Source organism: Propithecus coquereli, unplaced genomic scaffold (assembly GCF_000956105.1).
Source record: "Propithecus coquereli isolate 6110/MARCELLA unplaced genomic scaffold, Pcoq_1.0 Scaffold214, whole genome shotgun sequence".
Taxonomy (NCBI): domain Eukaryota; kingdom Metazoa; phylum Chordata; class Mammalia; order Primates; family Indriidae; genus Propithecus; species Propithecus coquereli.
The window spans coordinates 4,061,658-4,088,105 of NW_012146523.1; the positions used below are offsets into that span (position 1 = coordinate 4,061,658).

Consider the following 26,448-nt stretch of genomic DNA (forward strand, 5'->3'; position numbering starts at 1 on the left):
TAATGACTTCATGTCATTTAGTCCCTGAGCATGCACAGGTACAGAAGACAACCTCTCTCCTAAGTAGAAAATACAGAAGTTGTATCCTGAGAGATAGCATCCTTTCTATTCTAAAACAGGATTAACTGCTCACATTCCAAACTTTCATTTAGCCTGCACAATTGCCAGGATATGAAGCAAAACAATTCACTTAACTCTCACCTTCAAACAGACAAAAATTTATGTCTATTCAGCTATGTTTACATGTTTAGATATACTAACACTAATCAGCTAACACTCAAAAATAGCTTCTTATGCAACCTCGCAATATTATTATATTCATTTTTTATTTATTACTATATTTATTATATTTATTTAAAATACAATACTCTTTGACATCTAAATATCTATCACAGAAAAATACTCCCAAACGTGCAAAAAGTGACATATAAAAAAAGGTTGTCTGTTGGCGTATCTCATGGTCTACCCAGCCTGCTCCCACTGGACTATCTGTGAAGCTTTGAGCAAGTCATTCAACTTCTCTGAACCTTCATTTTCATTGAGGCATTGTTTCTAATAATGAAAAAATATCAAACAAAAATGTGTGTCAGTAGTAAGATAGCAATCTCATACTAAAGAGTGCTATGAAACAGTTTGCAAAGAGACTCAAAACATGGAAGTAGATCTAAATGTGCTAAGAAAAGATCTCAGGGATATATTGTGTAGCGAGAAAGCAGATCGTAGGAAGTAAAATAAGATCACATTTATGTTAAAAATACTTACACGACTAAACCAAAATTTTATTTCCATATTTACACATTTCCACATGTATTTATTTATATTAAGTAAAAAGCAAGAAAAAGTCTGATAGGATCTGCACCAAATTGTTAGCTTCTCGCTTCTAGAAAGGGAACTGGGTTTGAATGAAAGTCAAGTAAGAATACTGTTTTATTATTATTGTTTTGGTTTTCAATGAAAAAGTTTTCATGTGTAACTTGCATAACAAACAAAAGTTAAAATGTTTAAAGTCTATAGAAATGTATATAGCACTAGCACTGTAATAAAAGGGAGGTGGGGCAGGGTAAACCTCCATTTCTCCCTTCCCTTAAATACATTACCTAGCTTTTCGACAACTGTGAAACATGAATAAGGAAGGCATGGAAAAAAATAAGAAGGCAGAATCTGCTATACATGCAAATATTAAGTAGGCCACACAAACTGGCCATCTTAATACATGATAAGTAATGCAACAATGTATACATATAGCTATATCCTGAAAATCCCTGAGAATTACCTCCAAGAATATAGTGGAAAACTAAAAATATCAATGGCAAAGGGCAACCTCTGACATCAAAATGTTTTTGTTCTTAACCTCAGATGGGTGAGCCACATAGGACACTGCTTATAGAGCCTACCTAAAAAGAAGTAAAGTCATAGCCCTAGGAAAGCTCAAACACACAAAGACATTCAAATTATTAATACAGGATTGACCCATTCTAATCTTAAGGGAATTATTTAGCCTTGGTTTCATATTTTTATTTATAAAGTAAGTTAATTATTCATACTACTACTATACTATAAGATAGAAAACAACAGAATTAAAAATTATCCATATAAAATCATAAAGAAAAATTGAATTCTCTACATATGAAATGACACATGTATAAGGTTATTTAGTGCAGCATTACTTGTAATAGGAAAAGACTGGAAACAACCCAAGGGTTCCTTAATAGAGAAATAGCTAAGTAAACTATGGCACATGAGCCAGTGGAATATAAGCTACTACTGGAAAAAAAAAAATGAGGACACTCTCTACATATTGGCCAGAAAAATGTCTAAGACCTCTTATCAAATGAAAGACATACAAGGTAGAACCACATATATAGTATGCTACCTTTTGTGTAAGAAAGTCCCTAGAACAGGAGTATTTGAATTTGCATGAAACACTAGAAGGGTATATAATAAAATAGTAAAACTGTTATGTAAAACAAAGTTACATATAACAATAGAGGTAGATGTCTTGATTTATTATTTGTTACATTGCTTTGATATATCTTAACTATGTGAATACAGAGATAAATTTAAGTATGAAAGTTTTTGAAAGCCACTTCACCTATCAATCTTGGTTCTCATCTACAAACAGCATAGTCTATAAATTTAAAGAGTTGTGGGACAAGATACCAAGTGAAAAGTTCCAAGTACAAATGCAAAACCCACAGAAGATGCCCACATTTTCACTCAATCCAAATAAGAAGAATACACTATTCAATTTTCCTATCAGAGTATTTTCTCATCTACGATACAGATTTAAAACTAGGTTAATTAGAGAAGTCTTAACAGTAACTGAAACAAATAACTATTAATTTCCTAATTAAAATTCATATAAAGAATAAGATTTAAAATGTATCCTAAAATAGTATTATGGCTGTATAGGAGAATTATTCTTAGGAAATGCATACATAAGTATCTAGGGTTAAAATACCAAGACAGTGTAACTAACTTTCATATAGATCTACAATGTACTATGTTACCAGATTTTTAGATTTTAAGTATATTATAAATTCAGACACACTAAGAGAACTTGTTAAAATTCAGCTTCCCTTGCCCTATGCCACAGATAGAACCCAAGCATTTGTATTTTTAAGAACTTCTCTGTATGATTCTGGTGCACATCAAAATTTGAATTCCATGTACTTGGATTAAGTTAGAGGAGTCATTTCTTCAAATAGGTTTTCAAAAGAAATTTTTATGCCCTTAATAATTTTAGTAGCCTTTCTTGGGACCATTCTCGCTTCATTTACATTGTTTTAATCCTTAAGAAAATGAAATGTTCCTTCCAGTTCACAAGAAAGCACTGTAAGTTACTATAAACTTTTATTGTAACACAAGCAACTTTAAATCTATAAAGAGTATCCTAACAATTATTTCTATGTCAGAATATTTTCTCCAAAATGCCTAGGACAATCATCAAAGTGTATTTAAATAACAATGTTGTCCCAAAGAAACCACAATTTTCCTCAAAACAACCCCAAACCTTATCCTCACCCATCAGCAAGAGCTGAACTTAAATATTAGAAAGCTTGAAATTTATGGACAAAATTCTTAAAATCTTAATCTGATCTTAAAAATATTTCTAATCCAGTTAAAGGAAGCAATCATCAGTGACTGTTGCATGAAATGAAAGCCAAAAAAAATTATACGCAGTTTCTAAAGAACTCCCTAGGCATTTTTTGATCCATTCATTACTCTAAAATGAGCAGGAAAGAATAATAAAGGTAAACAGGAAAGTTATATAACAAATATTAAACTCTGGCAATTGTGATTCCCACAGAAAAAAAAAAAACAGCCTTAGGAAAAATGCTTTGTCCCCAGACAAAGAGGAAGAACTAGATAGATTCAGACACTGGAACAAAAGCTTCAGAAATTTTTATTTCAAATACCATGACTGGAAACAAAGACAATTTGAATTTGAAGAAAACGTTTCGAAGTGTGGGGGATATGAAAAAAACTGAAGAAAGAAAGAGCAAGGGAACTCAAAGAGGTGTGAGCATTAAAACTGGCAGGTAATAGCCTCCAGTAACTAAGTGGATTTGGGTTAGCTCTTGTCAAATGTTTAGTTACCAGGTACAAGAGTCACAGACAAATGGCAAGATTCATCAAGGTTCTACTTTAAATTATAAAACGTAAATATTAATAGCACTATTTCTACGAGGAGATGCACTCATTCCAAGTTCTAAGTCAGCACTCACACCCACATATCCACAATAAGTGGTTGTTTTCATAACTACCTATTAATAATTAAAATGTATAGAACAGCACCAACAACTCACAAGGGGTGGGAAGGACAAAGATCCAGTGTTTCTCAGCAAAAAAGAAGATCCCCCGTCATCAGTCAGCATGAGATTATCATTAGCTGGGTATTTTTAAGGTTCCACTACATTTTCCAGTGTAACCCAACAGGAGAGAGTGAGAACTTCCTCAACAATATAGTTTGTCTATTCTTATCCTGAATAATACCCCTGTTCCCCCAGGAATCCTAAGGATCATGAAAAGGATCATGAAAGAAGTCTATTTCCTTAAGTACTAGGAAGTAAGGAACTCATCCATTCGTTCAACAAATATTTGCTAAGTGCATACTAGGTACTGAGCATTATTCCACATACTGGGGATATGTTGGTGAATAAAAACTATAATATAGTCAAATGTGCAGCTTATCAGTTAATTTACAGCTAAGATGTGACTCCCCATGATAAGAAATCCAGAGGTAAATGGAAAAACCTTTTCCATTCCTAATGAATAAATAAGACCTCACAGACTCATAGATATGGAATCGGCTATACTTTTCCAGTTCAATTTTCTCATTTTTTAGACTAAGAAAAAAAGATATACACAAAGCTTAAGTGACTTGCTTAAGATCACACTGTTAGTTAAAGAATTAAAATTGAAAGCCAGGTCTCTAGAGTATTGGTTACGTGGGTTCTTTAGCCTCTAGAGTACAGAACAAGGTCACTGTAATACATGCTAAGAACATACAGTACTTTTTCTTTACAGTATTTATTAACTTGTAATTACTTATTTCTGTAACTAATTGCTTAGCTGTCCCCTAGGCTGAAAAATAAATTCAAAAAAAGGAGGAATCGGGTCTATTTTGCTCACCACTGTATTTTCCAGCATGAAGCAGTACCTAGCACCTTGGTAAATTCTCTAATACATACTTGTTGAATGTTCAGTATGTTACAAAGGACAAGACACTGCTAAAAATTTATGCTGGATCCATGTAAATACTCCTTTTGAATACAATTCAAGCTCTAACACAGACAGTTCTCAATATTTTGAAATTTAGTAAACCACTGTATAAACAAAAAAGCCCAGCAACACAAGACAATATCAAAATTCAATTCACAAATGGGAATCCCAGCAAAATCAATCAAATCTAGTTTTGCTAGAAACAGATTTCATAATTTCATATTTTACTAATTCCTCTCATAGTCATTTATCTTGCCTGAAAAAGCAAAATCCACAATTTATATTTTTCTTGGTCAAATTATCAAAGATGATACCTAACACACCAAAGGCTTAGTATTAGGGGGGAAGAATTATTAAAAGATTATTTTAAAATATACCATAAACCTAGTCTAATATGCTTTTTGACACCCGAGGTTTACAAAATCTACTAAAATAGCCATCGGGGATCCCTATCACAAATTAAATTTTCCATTATTTAAGACAGACATATGGCTATAGCCCAAAAGTAACATCTTCCATAAATTATGATTATTAACCATGTAGAGTAATTTCACAGTTATCTAACACTTTGGTTTAGCTTGAAAACATACTTAACCATTAAGGTAAAATGATTTCTTTCCTAATATCTTAACCAAATAATTTTTAAAGCCTCATTCAGGTAATATTAACTAACCAAAGAACTAATTTTATAGAAGAATAAAGATGCTACAAACATTTCTAACTTTACACGAGGATTTACTCTTCAGCAGATGACTTCCACAGCCAAGGACACAGAGGATGATACTATTCTAAGCCAGTGCTAATAAGCCTGACATTTCTTCAAGCTTCACTACTATTAAACTTTGAAAGATTCAAATCTGTTTCTAAGTAAAATACAAGATCTTAACTAGGTACATACAGGTAACTTCTTCTCCGGACGAAATCTTTCCATAGTAATATAGAAATGCCTTGTTTTTGATAATGTAATGCAGTAAGTCCCTTGAAGATTCCAGGGACAGTGAGTACATATCTGATTTAGGTCACTGTGCTTTGCAGGGATGAACTCTTCTAAGTTACTTTTATGGTACAGCCAATCACTGCCTTCTAAGTTACCTAATCTTCCAAGCTAATAACTACAATTTACACAGGGTCACAGCATAACAGATTTGGAAAGTAATATATACATTTAGTTATAAGTGAAAGTACCAAAAGAGGAAAGCAGCAACTAGTTTTTAACTGAAACCTTTCTACAATGTTAGTACAAAAGACAGCATACTCCAAGAATATAGGTGGATGGGTGTGTGAGTGTATGTACATCTCAAAGAAGAAATTTTCAACAATATGCTTCAGTTAAACCTAGCCCTTTTACTTAATTTCAGGAAAATCCAAAGATGTTTCCATCTAAAGAGAGCTTTGCCTTTTTAATATTATTGAGTTTATACCAACTTACATGTAACTGTATTAATAACAGGATTAATAACATTATGATTTACAATCATTTTAACAAAAAATTAATTACTCATATGAACAACAGCTAGAAGGGAAAAAGGAAATGAGCAGCACTCCTCTAACTTCTGGACTCAGGATTCCTTTACATTCTTAAAAATTCCTGAAGACCTCAAAGGGCCTTTGTTTATGTGAGTTATATTTATATTTACCACGTTGGGATTAAAACTGAGAAAACTTTAAAATATTTATTTAGAATCATTTAAAAAATAATAAAGCCATTGCATGTTAACATACATAACAGTTAATGAAAAATAGTAATTTTCAAAATCAAAACAAAATTTAATGAGAAGAATAACTCTTTTATACTTTTGCAGATTTCTTTAATATTTGACTTAATAGGTAATTGGATTCTCACATCTACTTTAGCAGTCAATCTGAAGTGATTCACTTTTTGGTTGAAGTAAGCTTGAAAATCCATGTTCACATATAAACTCTGTTGGAAAAGGGAGGAGAGCTTCAATATTCTTTTCAGGTAACTGCGATTTCCTCTTTGATAAGTCACCAAACTTAACAAGCAGTAATTCCTTAAAGGTTCCTTGTGATGTGGAATCTGAAACCGTTTCAAATGAGCATTTTGTACATTGTTACATTGAAATCCAAGCACTCTCAATGAATCTCTCACATTTTTGGAAAATACGTGCTCACTGGTAAAGCTTATTACAGCTTTTCCAAATGTCACATTTCATTATAGAATATCAAAAATTTTAAAATCACATTTGTTAATATCATCAACATTCTCATCAGTTAAGTCCAAGCATTGAGAAACTGTCAGGTCAGGCTGGCAGACACAATTTTCCAAAATTCTAATTTTTGCCTGAGAGCCTGAATTGTTATCAATTGGTAACAAATGCCATCAGCTGTTTTTCTTGAAGTGACAAGTTCACTTCGTTTATTTTTGAGGGAATACCTGTCAAATGCCAGAACCTGAATAATCATAGTCTGCCAGTTGTTCTTTCAAGTAAAAATGGTGTTCCATGAAAAAAACAGCTAGTAGAGTTCACAATTCAAGTAATCAGTGAGTGCTTTTCCTCCAGACCACCAGTGTATTTGAGTATGTAGCAGAGTGTTTTTATGAATGCTTCCTATTTGTCATTCAGAATATTAAAGCAATGTGCACTCAAAGGCTGAAATTTAATTTTAAAAAAAGTTTTTACAGCTTCATTAAGGACATTCTTAAGTGAAAGTTTTGTTTCATTTTGTTTTTCAAACGGAGACTGCTGTTTGATGCCTCTGCCCTGTTCTGTGCTAAGGCACCAACAGTTTTTTCCACTATTGCTTTGGCATAATCAGGATAAATTTCAATACAGCAGAAAAGGCAAATAATGTCTTTGTATTATTATGGAAATAGTTCTGACCTTGCAGACCTCCAGAAAGGATCTCAGGGATTTCCACAGTCACTTTGAGATGGCATTTCAAAACTATTATACTCTAAAAAAATATAGGATTGAGGAGTTGTGAGTTATATTCTTCTTATTTTTTATGTTGTTTCTTCAATAAATATTTTAATGTGTATAGAAAGACAGAATCAATATTTTAAAATATTATTTTGTTATTCTGGGTTTGTAGAAAATAATACATCATTTGTTAAGCATCTATTAAGTGCCAAAACTATGCTAAATACCATCGTATATATTACAATATATAGCACATTTAACCTTCAAATATTTCATTTAATCTTCTCAACTTTGACTAAAGCTCAGAGAGGTTAATTAACTTATCAAAGTCCCAGAGCTAGTAAGCAGTAGGTTTAGAATTCAAACCCAGTCTTTCTCAGTCCATGCTTTTCCTTTACTACAGCTGTTTAATGAAATTTAAGAAAAATAAAAAATCCAAATATAGTTGTTTAAAACAAAATTCTAACTGAACATGAATAAATAAATCAATTGTTTATCAAATTAATATAAAATACAGTCTAAATTAAACTAAAAATACACTCTTTGAATACACAGATCTGCTTCCTGGTACCATTAAATTCTATATTTTAACAGAGCGATTAAATGATATTTTCTATAGAAAACCTATATCCCTCAACTAAAGTCTTACTACCAGCTAAACCTATAGAACTCACTGATGATAGGCATTAAATAAATAACAAAATAAGAAATTGACTATGTCAAACAGAAAAAAATACTTTGTTTTATCTTTTACAACTCTTATATAGAGACTATAGCTACCAGGTGACAGACATGTCCTTTCCTTCAAATACAACTAAAGCTTCTAAAGTTTATTAAACTTCTCCAAGAATTATAAACCCCAATAACATCAACAGTTGTAATAACACATATAATTAATATTTTTGAAATTTTCACCCTATGATCTTGGCAAATGAACATAAATCTAAAGAAACAAATGGAAGAGTAAGATGTATGTTATTCAATGATTTTAAAAATTCTCAATACATCAAGCCCAGAATGAAGAACATCTGCAAACAATCAAGCTCAATACCAATTTCTACAATGACCTCTTGAAATTTGCTTTCTGTGGAAAATCTTGGCCTTCCCCACCAGTACTTGAGAGCTTGACCTCCTGGTCAAGCACATATCTTCCCTGTTCTCCCACCCCTCACTGGATTACAAAAGCCATGAGCATAAGGATTTGGGTGGGTGGAAGGGAGGAGGAAAAGGTTAAGGGACCCAAAAGGGAAAAAAAGAAAGAAGAAATTAAATGCATTACAAACTTTTTAATTTCCCAAATTGTAAAACAAAATGTTATTCATCAAAACACAAAAGATCCATTTCTCCAACATTTCCTATCATAACACTATCATGGCCACTATACTACCAAACTGATATTTAAATTAAAGTTTAAAAACAAATTTTACCGATTAAATAGAAAGGTAAAAAGTAAGTTTTAGTTCACTATTTTCTTTGATAAAATTAAAAGATATTAACTCAAACTCACAAATTTTAATCAACAGGTTTTCATTTGGCTCTTTAAAGAATTTTTTAGGTTAATTTTATTTAATAGCAGGTATACACAGAAGTCTCATTTATTCCTTTGGTTTCTTCACCCCATTTTCAACCTTTTCTCTAAAAATTTTTATGCGAATAGAAGTGTATACATTCTTACAAAAAAGGTAGCATATATTATACACTTACTGTTTTTATATATAACTTGCTTTTTTCAGTTAAACTACATTTTAATTTTTAAATTAACCTTTAAATGCCAAAAAAATTCAAGTCTTACAGAAGTGCCCCCAAAATAAGCATTCCTACCATCTCCACTTCCACTCAGCCAGATATAACCACATTCTCTTTCCAGCTTATAAACAGTTTTAGTGGCTAGAGTTGCCATTATAACTTTTTTTTTTTTGAGACAGAGTCTCACTGTGTTGCCCAGGCTAGAGTGCCGTGGCGTCATCCTAGCTCACAGCAACCTCAAACTCCTGGGCTCAAGCGATCCTCCTGCCTCAGCCTCCCAAATAGCTGGAACTACAGGCATGTGCCACCATGCCCGGCTAATTTTTTCTATATATTTTTAGCTGTCCAAGTAATTTCCTTCGAATTTTTAGTAGAGACGGGGGTCTCGCTCTTGCTCAGGCTGGTCTCGAACTCCTGAGCTCAAAAGATCCATCCACTTCGGCCTCCCAGAGTGCTAGGATTACAGACCTGAGCCACCACACCCGGCCGCCATTATAACTTTAAGTAATGTATATTATGTCTTTGTTAACCAATTTTAGAAAGTATCTGTTTATTCCGCAAAAAGAAAAAATAGAATTTTTTCTCTTACACACATACACATTTTACTTACATATCTTCCACATCTCAGTTTGGGTTATATTTACATTTTCATATCAAGATTGATTATATTTATATTCTATTCAATATTTATAATGAAGCCTTCTGAGCTGTGCCCTCTTGCTAATTCTAAAAATTCAAAACTCATGTTAAAAAGCACCTGACGTACTAGGATTACTTAAATCCTATACTATCTAGTTCAGAACTAAGAATTATGATTAGACCATCAAAAACTATGTCACCAACTCCCTATTGCTCAAAAGATTCTTTCGAACATTAAAGATTAAAGTAGATCCTCTATTAATTTACTACCAAGGGTATTTTCCCCTAATTTGTATGTGTAATGCTCAACTAATAATTTCATTCTTCATTTTCATATAGGAAGTCCTTGAGAAATGTGCTTCACAATGAATATGCAGGCAATTAAGGAAATCTTTTCATGTACAAAAATCATTTTATTTTACTTGATGTATATTTTGGATAGGTATCTTCTCTCAGGTGCTACACTATGGTTTTTAAGAACCTAGTGCTGTTGATCTTTTATTATTCCTGCATTACCTTCAGTAGGCTTTTTCAACATAATAGGAATATTAATAAAAAGAACCTGTCTAAAAATGATAAAATCATTAATCAGGTAACAACAAACATATTAAAGTGTAAAATACTAAAGATTTCACTTGTCACAGGAGCTGTAAGAGTCCACTATCTGTAGGATAATCCATCATTTGTACGCTAGAGCTAATGTAATAAAGAAAATAGAACAAAAATCAAATTATCTTTATTTGCAGGTGATAGGACTATGTACCTACAATATGATAGCCAACCAATTAGTACAAATGAAAACATTCATTTGAAGGCCACCAGTTACAAGATAAATAAAAACCAATGGCTTTATTAAAAATTATCAATAATGAACTAGAGATGGAAGTGGGGGGGAACCCTATATGATGGGGGCAAAATGATAACCTATGCAGAAATAAATTTAACCTAAAAGAAACAATAAAATTTTATTGAAGGACACTAAATACATAGAAAGACAGACTATTCTCCTGGGTGGGCAGACTTTAAAAATACAAAATAGTAATAATAATAAAACTTAAAAAATTAATATAAAAATTATAAAATAAATCAGAATCCCAAAGGGTTATGGGGTTTTTTTAACTAGAGTAAATGATTTTGAAGTTTCCCTGAAAATTCCAATAAAATCATGGAGAGGGAAAAAACAAAACAAAAGAAAAGGTAAGAGGCCGCTTAGCCAAACAAATACTCAAATATATTACAAAACTACGCTATGCAAAACATTACAGCACCAGCACAGAAATAGTTAAAACAGAATCAAGAAACAGATTAAATGTACAGTCTAGGAAGGTAATTTATTTATTAAATGAAAAGGCTCATTTGGCTGTCTAAATTGATGAAATTTATATTACATCAAACCACAAGTATAAATAAACTCTAAGTGAATTAAAAATAACTGGAATGGTAACTTTTTAAATTTATAATATTTTATAGTAACCCACTCCAATATTATAAAATATTATAAATTTTTAAAATTTATAGATGAGAAACCTAGAAGCCATAAAGAAAAAGACTGATAAAGATTTTTTTACTATATAAAACATTAAACATTTCTCTAAAGCAAAGAGCGCCATAAACAAAGAGACAAGGTAGAACACAAGGAAATGTATGCAGTATAATGGTTTTAAATATTTCTAACATAGAAGGAACTTCTTGATTTATTAAAAGGAAAAAAAGCAATAGAAAAATGGAAATAAATGACCAATAACCAATGGACACTCTCACTACTGGTTCAGCAAATAGAATTTAAGACCTATTAGATTAGCAAAAAAAAAAACAAAAACAAAAATGTAATTCACATCTAAAGCTAGTAAAGGTAGGGAGACCTGAACATTCTCATACTTTCTACTGGGAAAGTAAATTGCTCAAAACTTTTTGGAGAATCAACTAGCGACAATTCATTTAAAATTTTTTTCAGCATATCCTTTGGTGCAGCAATATCACTTATGGGTATCTACTCTGCAGAAATAAAAGCAACAAAATATAAAGTCAAGAATATTTACTGTTCAAACTGCCAAAAACAAAACAAAACAAAAAACCACCAGCAAGCAAATAGACAGGGGAATGGCTGATTACCATGGAATATTAAAAAGATATCGTGAGTAATGAAATAGAACTACAAAGTCTCATTCAATAGATGTCAGTATTTAGAAAAAAAAGCAAGTTCTTACACATATAATATGGTCACATTTTCATGTTTTACAACAGATAAAACTTATTTGTGAGAATGTTTATCTGAACAGACAAAATACAGAAGGATACACGGGTTGGTCTATGTTTCAATAAAAATCATGTTTCTCTAGATTAATATTAAAGATCTATTAATTCAATATAATATTTAATATCAAAAATGATCAGTAGGTCATTAAAGGTGAAATATTAGTGATATTTTAGTCAATTCTTCAAAACTACAATCAATTCTTGTTTTAACTAGATACAACTTTGATAACAAAGTAATCAACATTTTTAATAAGCATTTCACAAGGTCAACTACCTGCAGAAGATGGCTCAAAATTTTCCTCAACACATTCCCATTTTCTAAAAATGAATTGGTAGGCACAGTGAAAAGGTTCCAACATTTTTCAGCTTTAGAGTCATAAAATTATATAATCTCATTAACTGATTTTTTAAAATCAAATTTAGGAAAAAGAAGAACTAAATAAAACAGCTTAGAACTCTCTAATTGTGAATTTCAGTCAGCTAAAGAGGGGGGGAATCCAGAAATTTAAAGCTAGATTGAGAATTGTACAAGAATTCAAGCGCTTAAGAAAGTATATGTAGTATCCATTTAAGTTTCCTCTACAGATGGGAAGTCGCTTTGTCAGTATAGGATACAATACAGGAATATAACTGCTGAAGATGTAGATGTTGCTGACATAAAGCAGAAGACCCATGTTTCTCTTCGACAAAAAAGGGGGGTGCATTAAGGTATACAATTTTAATTATGAGAAAATATATTTTAAGTTCTTTAATTTAAAATTTTTATTTTCTATTCTCCTAAACTCTCTAGAAGTTCGAGGAGAATGATGTTCTTTAATAAAGGAAGGGTAAAGAAGTTTTATTTCTTACTGCACGTAGACATACACTGTGGTTATTACTAGCTTTTATGGTATCAGAGGATAAGAATAACAGATTCACCCCATTTATTAAAACTTCTCATGTGCATTTTATATATTCTTACCCTAAAACAATTCTAGAAGCAGGTATTACCCTCCCAAATATATGAAAGAAGAAAATGAGACTCAGAAAAGTTAAATAATTTTCCCAGGGCCCCACAGCTTGAGCTTGGAAAAGACAGAATTTAAAATCATGTCCTCCTCCCTCCAGGGACACTGCACTTTTCATTGGGCCACTTACAAATATTATTTGTATAGTTCTCCCCAGAACTCCTTCAGGTAACATAGCTAATCATTGTTCAAGCCCAGGGTTGTCTGATTTCAAAGCCCATGCTTATTGCACTAAGCCACATACCTTCCCCTAAAGTAAACTACATATAATGTTCTTTGTTCTGCATATAATTTTATTTGCTCATATTCCTTACTTAGGGAATTGTAACAAAAACATAAATTATTCAATCACAAAAATGTTCACTTAATTATTTTTAAATACTTTAAATCTACTAGCAAACCAGTAATAGCTAATAAAATTGAAATTATTGCCATAAGAAGCAAAAACAATACAATAAATCAGCATCAATATTGTAACGAACATGGAGATTTTATTTTAATTTGATTTCCACAGATAAATTTGAAGCAAATGGCCAAGAAAAGAGGAAGGAAAAACTCCTGTAAAACAAATGGAAATCTGTCTCACTTTAAAACATATGTCTCAGTGAGGAGCAGAGCCAGTCCACACCGTTCACACTGCTAAATATCACTGCTGAGTTAACATTGCTTAATTTGGGCAACCACTACGGTTTTCACCAGCACTAAAACCTGGGCTTCACCAACGTATAAGATCACCATCTAGTGGTTATGATTAGAAACACAGAATTTTTCTCTCGTGGGTGCTTATGGTGAAGAGAATGAGGCTAAATGCCTGCTCCAGGTGAAAAAAATTAAGAGTTTGAAAAAACTTATCTAGTAGCTGCTTAAACAAATCTGTACATTTAATTTCATTCAGAAAAATGTAAATACTACTAAGGCAAAGTACTATTAAATAAATATTTCATTTATATATTAGCCAAATTTAGGATATAGTAGAGCTACATATTTCATATGGGCATTTTATATATAATACTAAATAATCAATGCGTTACAGTGAAGCAGATTTATAAACATTTTTTAAAAGTTGTTTCAAATGCCCATAGCATCTCAAGAATTTGGTTTTTAATCAAATTTTGAGGTATATCTATAATTTGTTTGAGAATTAAATCACTGAACCACCTAGCTCACAAATAAAATGTAATACAGGCAGGGTAAAAATTTTTGTGTTATCAAAAACTCTCCAGAAATAAATATCATGGCAAAATGCAATATATCTCTATTTTTTTCTTTCTTTTTTTTTTTAATTTTAAAGACGCGATCTCACTATGTTGCCCAGGCTGGTCTCCAACTCCTGGCCTCAAAGGATCCACCCACCTCGGCCTCCCAAAGTGCAGGAATTACAGGCATGAGCCACTGTGCCTAACCTCTATTTTTCTTAAAAATAATACTCCATGGCCAGGTGTGGTGGCTCATGCCTGTAATCCTACACTTTGGGAGGCCAAGGCACAAGGATCACTTGAGGTCAGGATTTCGAGACCAGCCGGAAGACCCAGTCTCTACAAAAAACAGAAAAATTAGCTGGGCATTATGGCAAGTGCCTGTAGTCCCAGCTACTCAGGAGGCTGAGGCAGGAGGGTCCCTGGAGCCCAGGAGTTTGAGGTTGCAGTGAGCTATGATGACGCCACTACACTCTAGCTGGGGCAAGAAAGTGAGACTCTGTCTCAAAAAAAAACAAAAAAAAACCCCAAAAACTCCACACTTGAATGCTAAGAACACAGATGTAATTCAATTTATATTTGCATTGAGAAAATGCTAAGTTAGTTACATATTCATAAATGTATAACAAAGATATAGGTGTCATGTTGGGCTACAGTTATCTAGAAAATTTTATCTATGAAATTTTTAAAAATCTGATTGGCAAAAATTAAATATAATTGAAACTGATCTAAAGTCAAAATATGGTTTAATATAGTAAATTCAAATATATTTAACCTCAGGCTTTCAGCAGAAAAATGCTTTCTCTCACTTCCTCTAGGTCATTCAAAACCAGTGAGGAGTCACTTCTCTAACTCCAAAAACTTAAGTCTTCTCTATTTTGAAATTTTTGAAATTTTTACTCTATGATCCTTGATTCTAATCCTTCAGAAAAAGCTTTCTCAACCTCAGACTGGACTTTGTGGACTGGATACTTTGTTGTAGGCGGCTGTCCTATGCACTGCAGGATGTTTAGCAGCAAATCTGGATTCCACTCACTAGATACCAGTAGCACACGTATTCCCCGCCCCCAGCTGTGATAAACAAAAACATCTCCGGACATTGCCAAATGTCCCCTGAAGGGCAAAAACAACTCCCTCCCCCACCCTACCCCCCAACACACACCCATTGAGAACTGCTGCTTTAAAAATAACTACTGCTTTCTAGTACTTTTAAGGTCTTATTAGAGGAAAAAAAAAATCTCCCAGGTTCTTCCTCAAAAGTCAGTATGAATGTGCATAAAGGCAAACATAAACTAAAGCCTTCATTCCTTTATAAAAACTGAACTCTACAGGCAAAAATGCATCTTAAGCTTACATTTAAGAGTTTTACTGAAGCTACCTGTCAGTGCATAGGTATCTCAATCATGTCATATGGATAATTTTACTCTATAAAATATTCCAATTACAGTTTTAATAAAACACTTTTAGATAAATAAAGGGGGGTTTGAAACCTTTTTATATATGCGCACTTTTAAAACATTACAAAACAATCCTCAGGCCCTACTTCTCTAAAGGTTCACATTTCAAAGCAGCTGTCAAAATCAGAACACTTCTACATTAACTCATTGGACCAACTGCATATACTAGAAATGTATGTGTTCCACCACAGATAATTGGTTAATATGCATAATTAAAATTCATAGTTGGGCGCGGTGGCTCACGCCTGTAATCCTAGCACTCTGGGAGGCCGAGGCGGGCAGATTGTTTGAGCTCAGGAGTTCAAAACCAGCCTGAGCAAGAGGGAGACCCCGTCTCTACTAAAAATAGAAAGAAATTATTAGGAAAACTAAAAATATATAGAAAAAATTAGCCGGGCATGGTGGCGCATGCCCGTAGTCCCAGCTACTCATGAGGCTGAGGCAGAAGGATCGCTGAAGCCCAGGACTTTGAGGTTGCTGTGAGCTAGGCTGATGCCATGGCACTCTAGCCTGGGCAACAGAGTGAGACTCTGTCTCAAAAAAAAAAATTCATAGTCCTAACCTTACTTAGAAAGATCCAGACTAGAGATTCTGCATCAGCTTGACAGCAATAAACTACAGGAAACTGAAGCAGATACCAGAGTGCCTTCAAGTTGATCTGAGAAAGAAACATCTACCAGAGATGAGAAAGACGAAAATTAGAAATGGCTGTCTGAGGCCATGTTCATTTTTCCTCTTTCTAAAGTTTTGTTCAGCTTTTCCTGGATTCCAGAGAGAATTCCATAAATTCACACAAGTATCTCTAAATATAGTGAGTTTAAATAAATTTCTGACTCCAAGCAACCAAAAGAACCCTGCCTAGAACACTCACACAATTTCCTAGATTTGTTTTTTTTTTTTTTTTTCTTTGAGACAGAGTCTCACTCTTTTGCCCGGGCTAGAGTGTGTGCCGTGGCGTCAGCCTAGCTCACAGCAACCTCAAACTCCTGGGCTCAAGTGATCCTCCCACCTCGGCCTCCTGAGTAGCTGGGACTACAGGCACGCGCCACCATGCCTGGCTAATTTTTTCTATATATTTTTACTTGTCCGATTAATTTCTTTCTCTTTTTAGTAGAGACGGGGTCTCGCTCTTGTTCAGGCTGGTCTTGAACTCCTGAGCTCAAACAATTCGCCCGCTCGGCCTCCCAGAGTGCTAGGATTATAGGCGTGAGCCACTGCGCCCGGCCCCTAGATTTGTTTTTACTTACTGAGATAAAAACTGTAAATTCTCAAATAGTAAGAACTTTAAAATTTGGATTAAAATATTGTGAAATGCAATTATTATGCAGGTAAACTGGCAGGTCTTTACAAATTACAACAAATGGTTGTTGCCATTTACTCTTTGATATTTACTAGGTTTTTTGTAAGGATTCAAGATCATATTTATTTTTCAAATTACCTATAATTGAATCGAAATTATTCCACATGGCAATTATCCTCATGCTCAAAAGAATAAAATCTAAAACTTTAACTATTTAATATTTTTATCAAACTAATTCAATTTAAACATACACTATAGCCCCATTGTAGTTAGCATTCTCTCAAGTTGGGAGAATCCCAAACATATTCCCAATATTTGCATATTTGTCCTTTAACAGGAGATACATTGTTATGTGAATAAAAATAGAGAAGCCTCCTTACAATAGTAACTCACTTTATGCTTACAGAAGGCAAGGGAATAAAGAAAAACTACTTTGGAGGTCAAGTTAATCATAACAGATCAAAGATATGGAATTGTGTTTATCTCCTCTCCGTCCCAATATTCACTAACATGATAGTAATGTAATTTTTAAAAGGATAAACTGACAAAGAATAGGTGAGAAAACTACAATAAATGAGAGGTTTCATAAAGTCTTTGGAAGATGGAAAGTGAATGCAGGATTGGTTATCTCACTTGGAAAATAAACAGCAACCTTAAAATACGTAGCTATTTCTACTAAAAAATAAAGTAGAATTCGAAAAGCAAAATCATGTTTAAATGATGCAACATTGTATAAATTCTTATTAAGCAATTAAGATGACATAATATATTTGAGAAACAGCTTGTAATCAGTGATTAATCCAGGAAATTATCTCCACAAATTATATTAGCATAAAATTATGACTAGATACTGAAAAACTCTACCTATACATACGTAATACAATTTGTCAACCAGTTTATTTTGGCTTTAGATAAAGTAATACAGGTTCAAAGCCAGGTGCAGTGGCGCACACCTGTAGTCCCAGCTACTCAGGAGGCTGAGATGGGAGGATGGCTAGAGGCCAGGAGTTCAGGGCTGCAGTCTGCTATAATTGTACCTATTTATAGCCTCAGAACTCCAGCCTGGGCAACATAGTGACTGCATCTTAAAACCATTATCTTAAAAAAAAATAAATAAAGGAAGGAAGAATATAGGTTCTAGAGCTAGATAGCCTGAATTCAAATCCTGGTTCTTCCACTCACTAGCTGGGTAGATTATTTAATCTCACTAGAGCTCAGTTTCCTCATCTGTAGAACAGGCATAACAGTGTTTACAACTGATAGGCTAAAAAAATTTAAACAAGATATTTTGCACGTAACAAGCTTAGCTTAGAAAAGGTTCGGGCACAAAATAAGCATTCAATTAAATACTAGGTATTAGTACCATCCTACTACATGATCATCTTTGCTGGTCATACTGTGTTACTTTCACATTCTATATTTAAGTGAAACTGAATTTATTCTGTACATATTCACCTTCATTTCCCAACTTGCTTCAAGCTCCTTGAATATATAATTTTCTTTACATAGGATTTTATTAACTGTGTATATACAACAAATGCTTAATGTTATCTGTATGTGATGATAAAAATAAAATACAATAAATATCCATGCTAGAAATGTCTGAAGCAAGTCACACATAGCTTTTATTTGCCTTAATTTGAAAAACTTTAATATCTGGGAAAAAAACACATTGGTTTTATCACAGATAGGACACATACTGTCTGTTGCTTTTCCATTTGTAATAATGGTTTCATACTCATTCAAGTTACCTCCTCATGAATTCTGGGAGAAGACAGAGTAAGCAATCAAGAATGATGCTGCAAAATATCATTTGAACCTGAATTTAAAAAAATTTAGCATCAACTTTTATATCATAGGCTTCTTCTATATAAATAGATTCTATTCCTTTCATAGAAATTTGCATCTTACTAAAAATATAATATGCATTACTCTAAATATCCATGTTGCCCTTACATTATCAACTAATTCTTTGAATAAAAGATTTTAAGTGTAATTTATCACTATCTGAATTGTTTGGATGCTCATATACATATTTCAGAAATTTTTCAGTAACTATCCTTCTACTACAAGACACTCTCATTTGTTCCCTTATTCACTCAATGATCCAACAGATATTTATCGAACGCCTTCCACGTGCCAAGCACTGTGCTAGGAGTGGGGCTATAATGTGCCAAGACCCAGAGATGAGAAAAAAGTTTAGCATGTTCCAATAAAAGAGGTTGAGTATAGCTGAAATGTATAACAGGTGGGAAGAGCAGTAGCAACAGAAAAAGATGGAGGGGGGAAATGGAGACCTTTCAGGGCTTAGGAGTATAGGCTCATCCTGAGAGTAACAGGCTTTAAACAGGGGAGTGATAACCAATGTTGTACAAAGATCCCTCTGCAAGGATACACTGCAGAAAATTACATGTGGGCACTGGAAGACAACTAGAAAGTTACTGCGTTATGCCAGGTAAATGAAGATAGAGGCCTGAACTATGATGGTCAAACGAAGTAAAAAGAGAAGTAGACCGATTCAAGAGATAGGATGCTAAATCCACTGGATTTGGTGTTTGGTTAAAGAGAAAGAAAAGTCAAGGATAATGCTCACATTTCAACTACTGAGCAACCAAATGGATAGCAGTTCTATTCACAGATATAAGAAATGCAGAAAGAAGAAAAGGTTTGATAAGTTCTGTTTAAGACATATGAAGTCTGAGTTGAGTTATCCACGTAAATAGCAGGACAATGATGGCGCTCCTTTCTGATAGCTTCTACTGACTCTGAAATAAGTAAACTATTTGCTGTGATTGAGGAATGAAGGGATACAATCTGAAGAAAGCAGAGAGCATTTAATAGGCCCACTGAAAAAAAACAGGAGATAACTAGAAAGTCATAGTAGTATTTCCATGTTTTTGTTGAGGAACCAGATGGAAACATGAATTTATGCACCAATCTATGAGGCTTGTGACTTAATTTCTCCAGTGGTTTCAGCAGCCCCACTACAAACAGAATTATCAAGGACTAGGGACTTACTAAAATATTTAATATAGAAAGACACTATGATTAACGTCCTCAAACAACAAGAGAGAGGTTGAAGATACGGGCCTGGATAAGGAAGGAAGTGGAGACAGTGGACAAAAAAAAAAAGCCAGGCGCAGTGGCTCAAGCCTGTAATCCTAGCACTCTGGGAGGCTGAGGCAGGATTGCTTGAGCTCAGTAGTTAAGAGACCAGCCTGAAAGTCAGGTGTCAACTTTTCTTTTTTTTTGAGACAGCGTCTCACCGTCACTCAGGCTAGAATGCACTGGCATAATGCCTCAGCCTCCCAAGTAGCTGGGACTACAGGCACGTGTCACGTGCCACCATGCCTGACTAATTCTTTTGTATTTTTTGTAGCGTCTGGGTCTTGCTATGTTGCTTAGGCTGGTCTCGAACTCCTGGCCTCAGGTGATCCTCCCATCTCAGCCTCCCCACCTGCTAGGACTGTAGGCATCAGCCACCAAGACTGGCCAGGTGCCAACACTTTTAGTACATGATATGGAGTGAACATTAGTAGGTGACAGGAAGAAAGATACAATGTAAAACAGAAAGATGCATAAAGTCCTATAATGGTTCCACTGAAAACTTTTCTAACAGTCATCAAAACCTCAAACACATTCATCAGACTTGATTGAAAACCTCTTAAAAGGACACAGATCCAGAATGCCATAATTTAGAGGACTGCTGGTAAGATGACAGCAATACTTAAAAATATTTAAACTCTTCAAATATTGATACTGTTCAAGAATATAAACTTCAATTATATAATTTTCATTAAACTTCTTTACAGTTAAATAAACACATAGGTCAATATTAAAGCTATTGTTGAGGCACTATAGTGACAATCCAGTTGATAGTCTTAGAAAAACTGACCATTTTGTCCAATCCCTACAAAATAATTTAACTCTTTTAGAAAACATCATTCTACTAATCTCTAAGCAGTGGCTACAAGACAGTAACTTCAGATCTTAAAAATATTTTTATTACAAAAATAATGCATGTTCTTTGTAAAAATTTTGAAAACTAAAATATAATTATTTAGCCTTTAGTCCCATCTCTAAGAGATATTCAATATCAACCTCTGATCTCTTTCAATATCCAAAGGAATATTTAACATTAGTATTAATTTTCTTCCATTAAGATACATAAAAAGAAAAAAATGGAATAATATAGGAATATATTCTGCCTTTTTGCTTTCAGATACATAATCTGAAAGTATTGAGTTTTATTAATAAAATTATAGTTTATCAAATAAAATCAGATTCATTCCCTCCTCCATCAATAAACTATTGAACCAAATAGAATCTCCTTCAGATCTCTCTCCAAAAAAATCTAAGTCTCTAAGGATTATCCTATAAAATAAATAATACTTGTCTTCTTTCAAGCCTACTTTAATGAACATAAAACATAAGAATTACAGTTCGGTCTAATTAAGCATTTCATGTGTCTCATCCTGCTTCTTATAAAATCTCAAAGCAGCTAAGATATACTAACAGAGTATTAGTTCAATTGTCACAGCACTAAAGGTAAGATTTTTCTCTATAGAATTTGCCATGTAAGTCCTTTCTAAATGATCATCCCATTAAAAGTATTGTAACATTTCAGGTATTTGTGAGTCAAACTGATTAAACAAAGTCTTGCTAACTGTAGATATTGCAATTTTTTTGCTCATGTGCCTAAAAGCTTAAGCAGTTAATGAATTTGAAATTGAACAGAGGATAACCTGTTGGCAGTTCTTCCATCTTATTACATTTTGATTTATTACTGTTAATGAAATATCAATTAAATTCTCCAATATAAAAACCTTTTGAGGTAGCATTAATTTATAAATCAAATAAGTACTTTAATCTAAATACTTAATACTTAGATTTGTTAAAACTTTAATTTAAAAAAAGTATTATTCCCAAAAGAATGTAATCAAATGTTAATCTATAGCAATAGTTTTCCGACTTATTTTTAAACAGCAAACCCCTAAAAAGAAATACATTTGTATCACAACCCAGTATACATATATCTGTTTGCATGTCATGTATGTATAAAACAAAAAGTTTCACAAAACAATGAGTCCTTACTATTTGTGATGCATTTTTTTATTTTCTATTCTGTTGCTTTCTTTTCTAATGCTTGTCATAATCCACTAAATTGTTTTTGCAAATCACTAATAAGTCCCAATATGCAGTTTGGAAAAGATTCAACCTGTAGTGAGGAAGAGATTCAGAAAATGAATATTTCGGGTACATCCTTCATAAATTTTATTCAACAATAACCACTTTTTTTTTTTTTTTTTTTTTGAGACAGAGTCTCACTGTGTTGCCCGGGCTAGAGTGCCGTGGCGTCATCCTCGCTCACAGCAACCTCAAACTCCTGGGCTCAAGCGATCCTCCTGCCTCAGCCTCCCGAGTAGCTGGGACTACAGGCATGCGCCATCATGCCCGGCTAATTTTTTCTATATATTTTTAGTTGTCCAATTAATTTCTTTCTAATTTTAGTAGAGACGGGGTCTCGCTCTTGCTCAGGCTGGTTTCGAACTCCTGAGCTCAAACGATCCGCTCGCCTCAGCCTCCCAGAGAGCTAGGATTACAGGCGTGAGCTGCCACGCCCGGCCTAATAACTACTTTTAAAAAGCTGGACAGGCAGAGGATAGTCAGGGTTTAAGCCCCATAGCTTCTTTGAACAATGAAGAACAAGGTGAAAAAGGCTAAATTTAAAGCTTTAATTCACCATCAACAACGTAAGTAAAAAATTCTGATTAAACATCCTAGGTCTGCATTCTATAAACCATGGGTTAAGTTAATTTATTTCAGATGACAAACTAAACCAAAAGCTGTGACAGGAGAGTGATTCAAGGAATTAAACAGTAAGTGACCCCCTACCCAACAGGCCCAACCAAAATTTGTCTACCAATATTCATTTATTACAATTTATGTGCCATCCTCTTGAGGCAGCTTGAAAAATAAAGCTGAAAATGTTACCATTTTGCCTTTTTGTAGAAAAATTTTGCCTTTCTACAAAAATTTTCTCAGTGAACAGGATTTAGTCCTCCAATTAGATACTTATTGTAGATGTGAGAATACTTGTACTTATTGTAGATGTGGGGAGAAGCAGCAATCCCTCCATCATCTGAAATTCACTGCAGTCAAATTACAGTCTCAAACTGCCCCTACTATTTGAAGTTCACAACCATAACAGGAAGCACTGGCTGTAAGTATAAAATAATCCCTATGGCCAATCCAGCCAATATTCATTTCTTAACCTATTAAAGGCATGTATTGCTAAATCAATGCAATTAGCAGATGACAGCAAAATAAGTTAACATAAAAATTGAATGCAGGCCGGGCGCGGTGGCTCACTCCTATAATCCTAGCTCTCTGGGAGGCCGAGGCAGGCGGATTATTTGAGCTCAGGAGTTCGAGACCAGCCTGAGCAAGAGCGAGACCCCGTCTCTACTAAAAATAGAAAGAAATTAATTGGACAACTAAAAATATATAGAAAAAATTAGCCGGGCATGATGGCGCATGCCTGTAGTCCCAGCTACTCGGGAGGCTGAGGCAGGAGGATCGCTTGAGCCCAGGAGTTTGAGGTTGCTGTGAGCTAAGCTGACGCCACGGCACTCTAGCCCAGGCAACACAGTGAGACTCTGTCTCAAAAAAAAAAAAAAAAAAAAAAAATGTGATGGTTAAGGCAATAAACTAACACCTAACCCCTGCTCATAGAGCTGTCCAGAATATCTCAATACTAGGATTTAAAGATAATCAAGAGTTTCTATTTTCTATTATATTTCCTCAATCTGTACACTAACTCTTTTAGAATTTTGATACATAAGATATTCCATAAGAACACAGGCTGATTATTATTTAATAATAGCAAGTCTCCAAGGGGCACAGTTAGCATTGTATACATAGTATATTCTTTTCCCTGATCATGAAAAAGACCCATGAGATAAGTTTAATACAGGAATTCCAATTTTATAGATAAGAAAAGTGAGATTCAAAGATGTTAACTGCCCAAGGGTAGCTGGTGGCACATTAGGAATAAGGAACCCAGGTGTGTCTGAAACCCAAACATGTACTTGTTACATCTAGGTTAAGCCACCTCCAAATTTTACCTTGTTTTGAAAATGAGGGTTTGGGCTTGTGGTTATTACCAAATTTCCTTTTACTGTATAAAACAGTTCAAGAAAATAAAATGAAAGGCCAAATTTAGACTGAATGAATCCGTTATGCCTAACAAAAAGACCAACTTGCCCAGATACAAACAGGCTTATAACAGAACCTTAATCTGAGGATATTGCTAATGGCATGTACAAAAATGAAGAAGTTCCTCCTGGACATGTTATAAATAAGGTCATTTGGGAATAATTATGAGCAAAACAAAAATAAGTACAGAGTATCACTGAAAAGACTCTACTGAGTCAGTGCATTGGCTAGTTATAGCACCTGTACAAACACTTATACATGAGTTGGTAAGTTAGGAAGGCAGAGTCTAGGAATGAAAAAGGTCCACAAACCTTAAAATCACAAAATTAAAACCAGATGAACAGAAAAAATTTATACTATGTAAGTAATAATTCTAAAGAATAAAATAGCACAATTTCAAACCAATATATGCAACAGCTGACATGCGGGATCTGAAATCCCTTTTGTCACTGTTACCTTTATAATCATGTACATTAAGTCACTAGTTTTCATAAAACAAAAATTACATGAGAATTAATATACAAAATACCCACTGTTTTTCAACAATCAATTTAAATGTATTTAAAACTGGTGAAAATAAGACAAATTTTCATAAAATGTTCATTTTAATTGTGCTTAATACTCACCTGCCTAAAATTTTATCTCAGGTTTAAAAAAATGTTAAATATTCTTACTTTGGAATCAAACAAAGTTGCATTTATTGCATTTTCTCAATATTTCTACTCAATCGGACCAAGGCAAAAAACATTCTCTTCTATTGGTAGTTATCTCAAGCAAGGTAGGATTCTTTTTCTTAATGGTTAACACCACAAATAAAAGGTATATAATTTATTACTTGACTGATTAAACAACAGAAGCATATTTGAGTTCAAATCTTATGAGATCATGATATCATCCTAACATTCATTCATTGAACAAATATTTACTGAATGCTTTTTACTTATTAAACCCTAGAGTAGACCTAATTAAGAATTTAATGATGACCCAGAAAAATTCTATCCCATCCCTCAGGGAATCTAAAGGAGGAGAGGCAAATTCAGATATTTAATTTCTATAACATTAGCAACTTAATTCACAGAAGTTACAGTAATAAAAGCTTTTAAATATAGAGGGAAACAACTACAGTTAACTTGGAATTATATGAGGCAAACAGAAATTTCAAGTATCATATAAGTAAAATTACCTAATATGTATAATATCAAATGGTATTGACAAACAGGGATCTTTCACTACTCCAGACTAATGAGAAGTGGAAAACCAGGGACAAGCAGTGGCATGGCATTAATCATGGGTTCAACCCTCAGCTTAGCCTCTTACTAACTGTATAACCTGGAATTGTTTAGAAAATAACTCTTTCTGCCCATGAGTTCACATCTATAACACAGGGATGATAAATCAGATACCTAATAAAATGCATGGATCAGAGTAGACTTACTCTAAAAAGTTAATTACCTGTTCTTCTCCAACTTTCAACACAGCAAAGGACAAAACCATAAATCCTAAATTAGGATTTGCATCAATGTGAGAAACATGACATTCCTCCTCCTTGCCCAGTGGCAGAATTAGAGGAAGACTGTGGTAGAACCTTCAGTGGTATCTCATTATTTCATCTGAGGGGCTGTCAAGTCTCAGAATCTAAGACTGAGGTTCATACTCAAATATAAATATAAAAATGCTTTCAAGAGAGGAAAAAAATAATCATCTATCTATCCCCAACTATTGGTTTCTAAAAAGTGTCTAAATGGAAATCATTTCTTTAGTCTTATTTCTATTTTTTTAATGAAGTGACAGACATTGCACATGGGATATGTCCAACAGCATGAGGAATCTATACAGTGCTATCTTCCCACAGCAGTGCTGTGCTGTATTGCACAACTCCAAGAGAAACCATTCATAGGGAACTCAAGGTAAATGGTGCCTCTGGAGCAAAAACAAGAAAACAGTATGAATGGTGCCCCCGCTACTGAGCTACAGTAATTTTTACAAATGTAATTAATCTGGACTTTTTTTTTTTTTTTTTTT

General features: G+C 33.6%; 1 protein-coding gene across 12 annotated transcripts in view; it reads right to left on the reverse strand.

The window, feature by feature from the left end:
* SLC4A7 (solute carrier family 4, sodium bicarbonate cotransporter, member 7) overlaps positions 1–26,448 on the reverse strand; it is a 114,552-nt gene that overhangs the window by 78,098 nt on the left and 10,006 nt on the right. For 3 of the 12 annotated variants that reach the window (XM_012644531.1, XM_012644529.1, XM_012644527.1), the window contains exon 1: positions 5,624–5,656. The exons of 7 other annotated variants lie outside the window; for them this stretch is intronic. In XM_012644531.1, the coding sequence (XP_012499985.1) occupies positions 5,624–5,656 (33 nt within the window). Of the gene's footprint in view, positions 1–5,623; positions 5,722–26,448 lie in introns of those variants that run through there. 2 more of the 12 variants (XM_012644533.1, XM_012644523.1) reach the window with 1 other exon arrangement.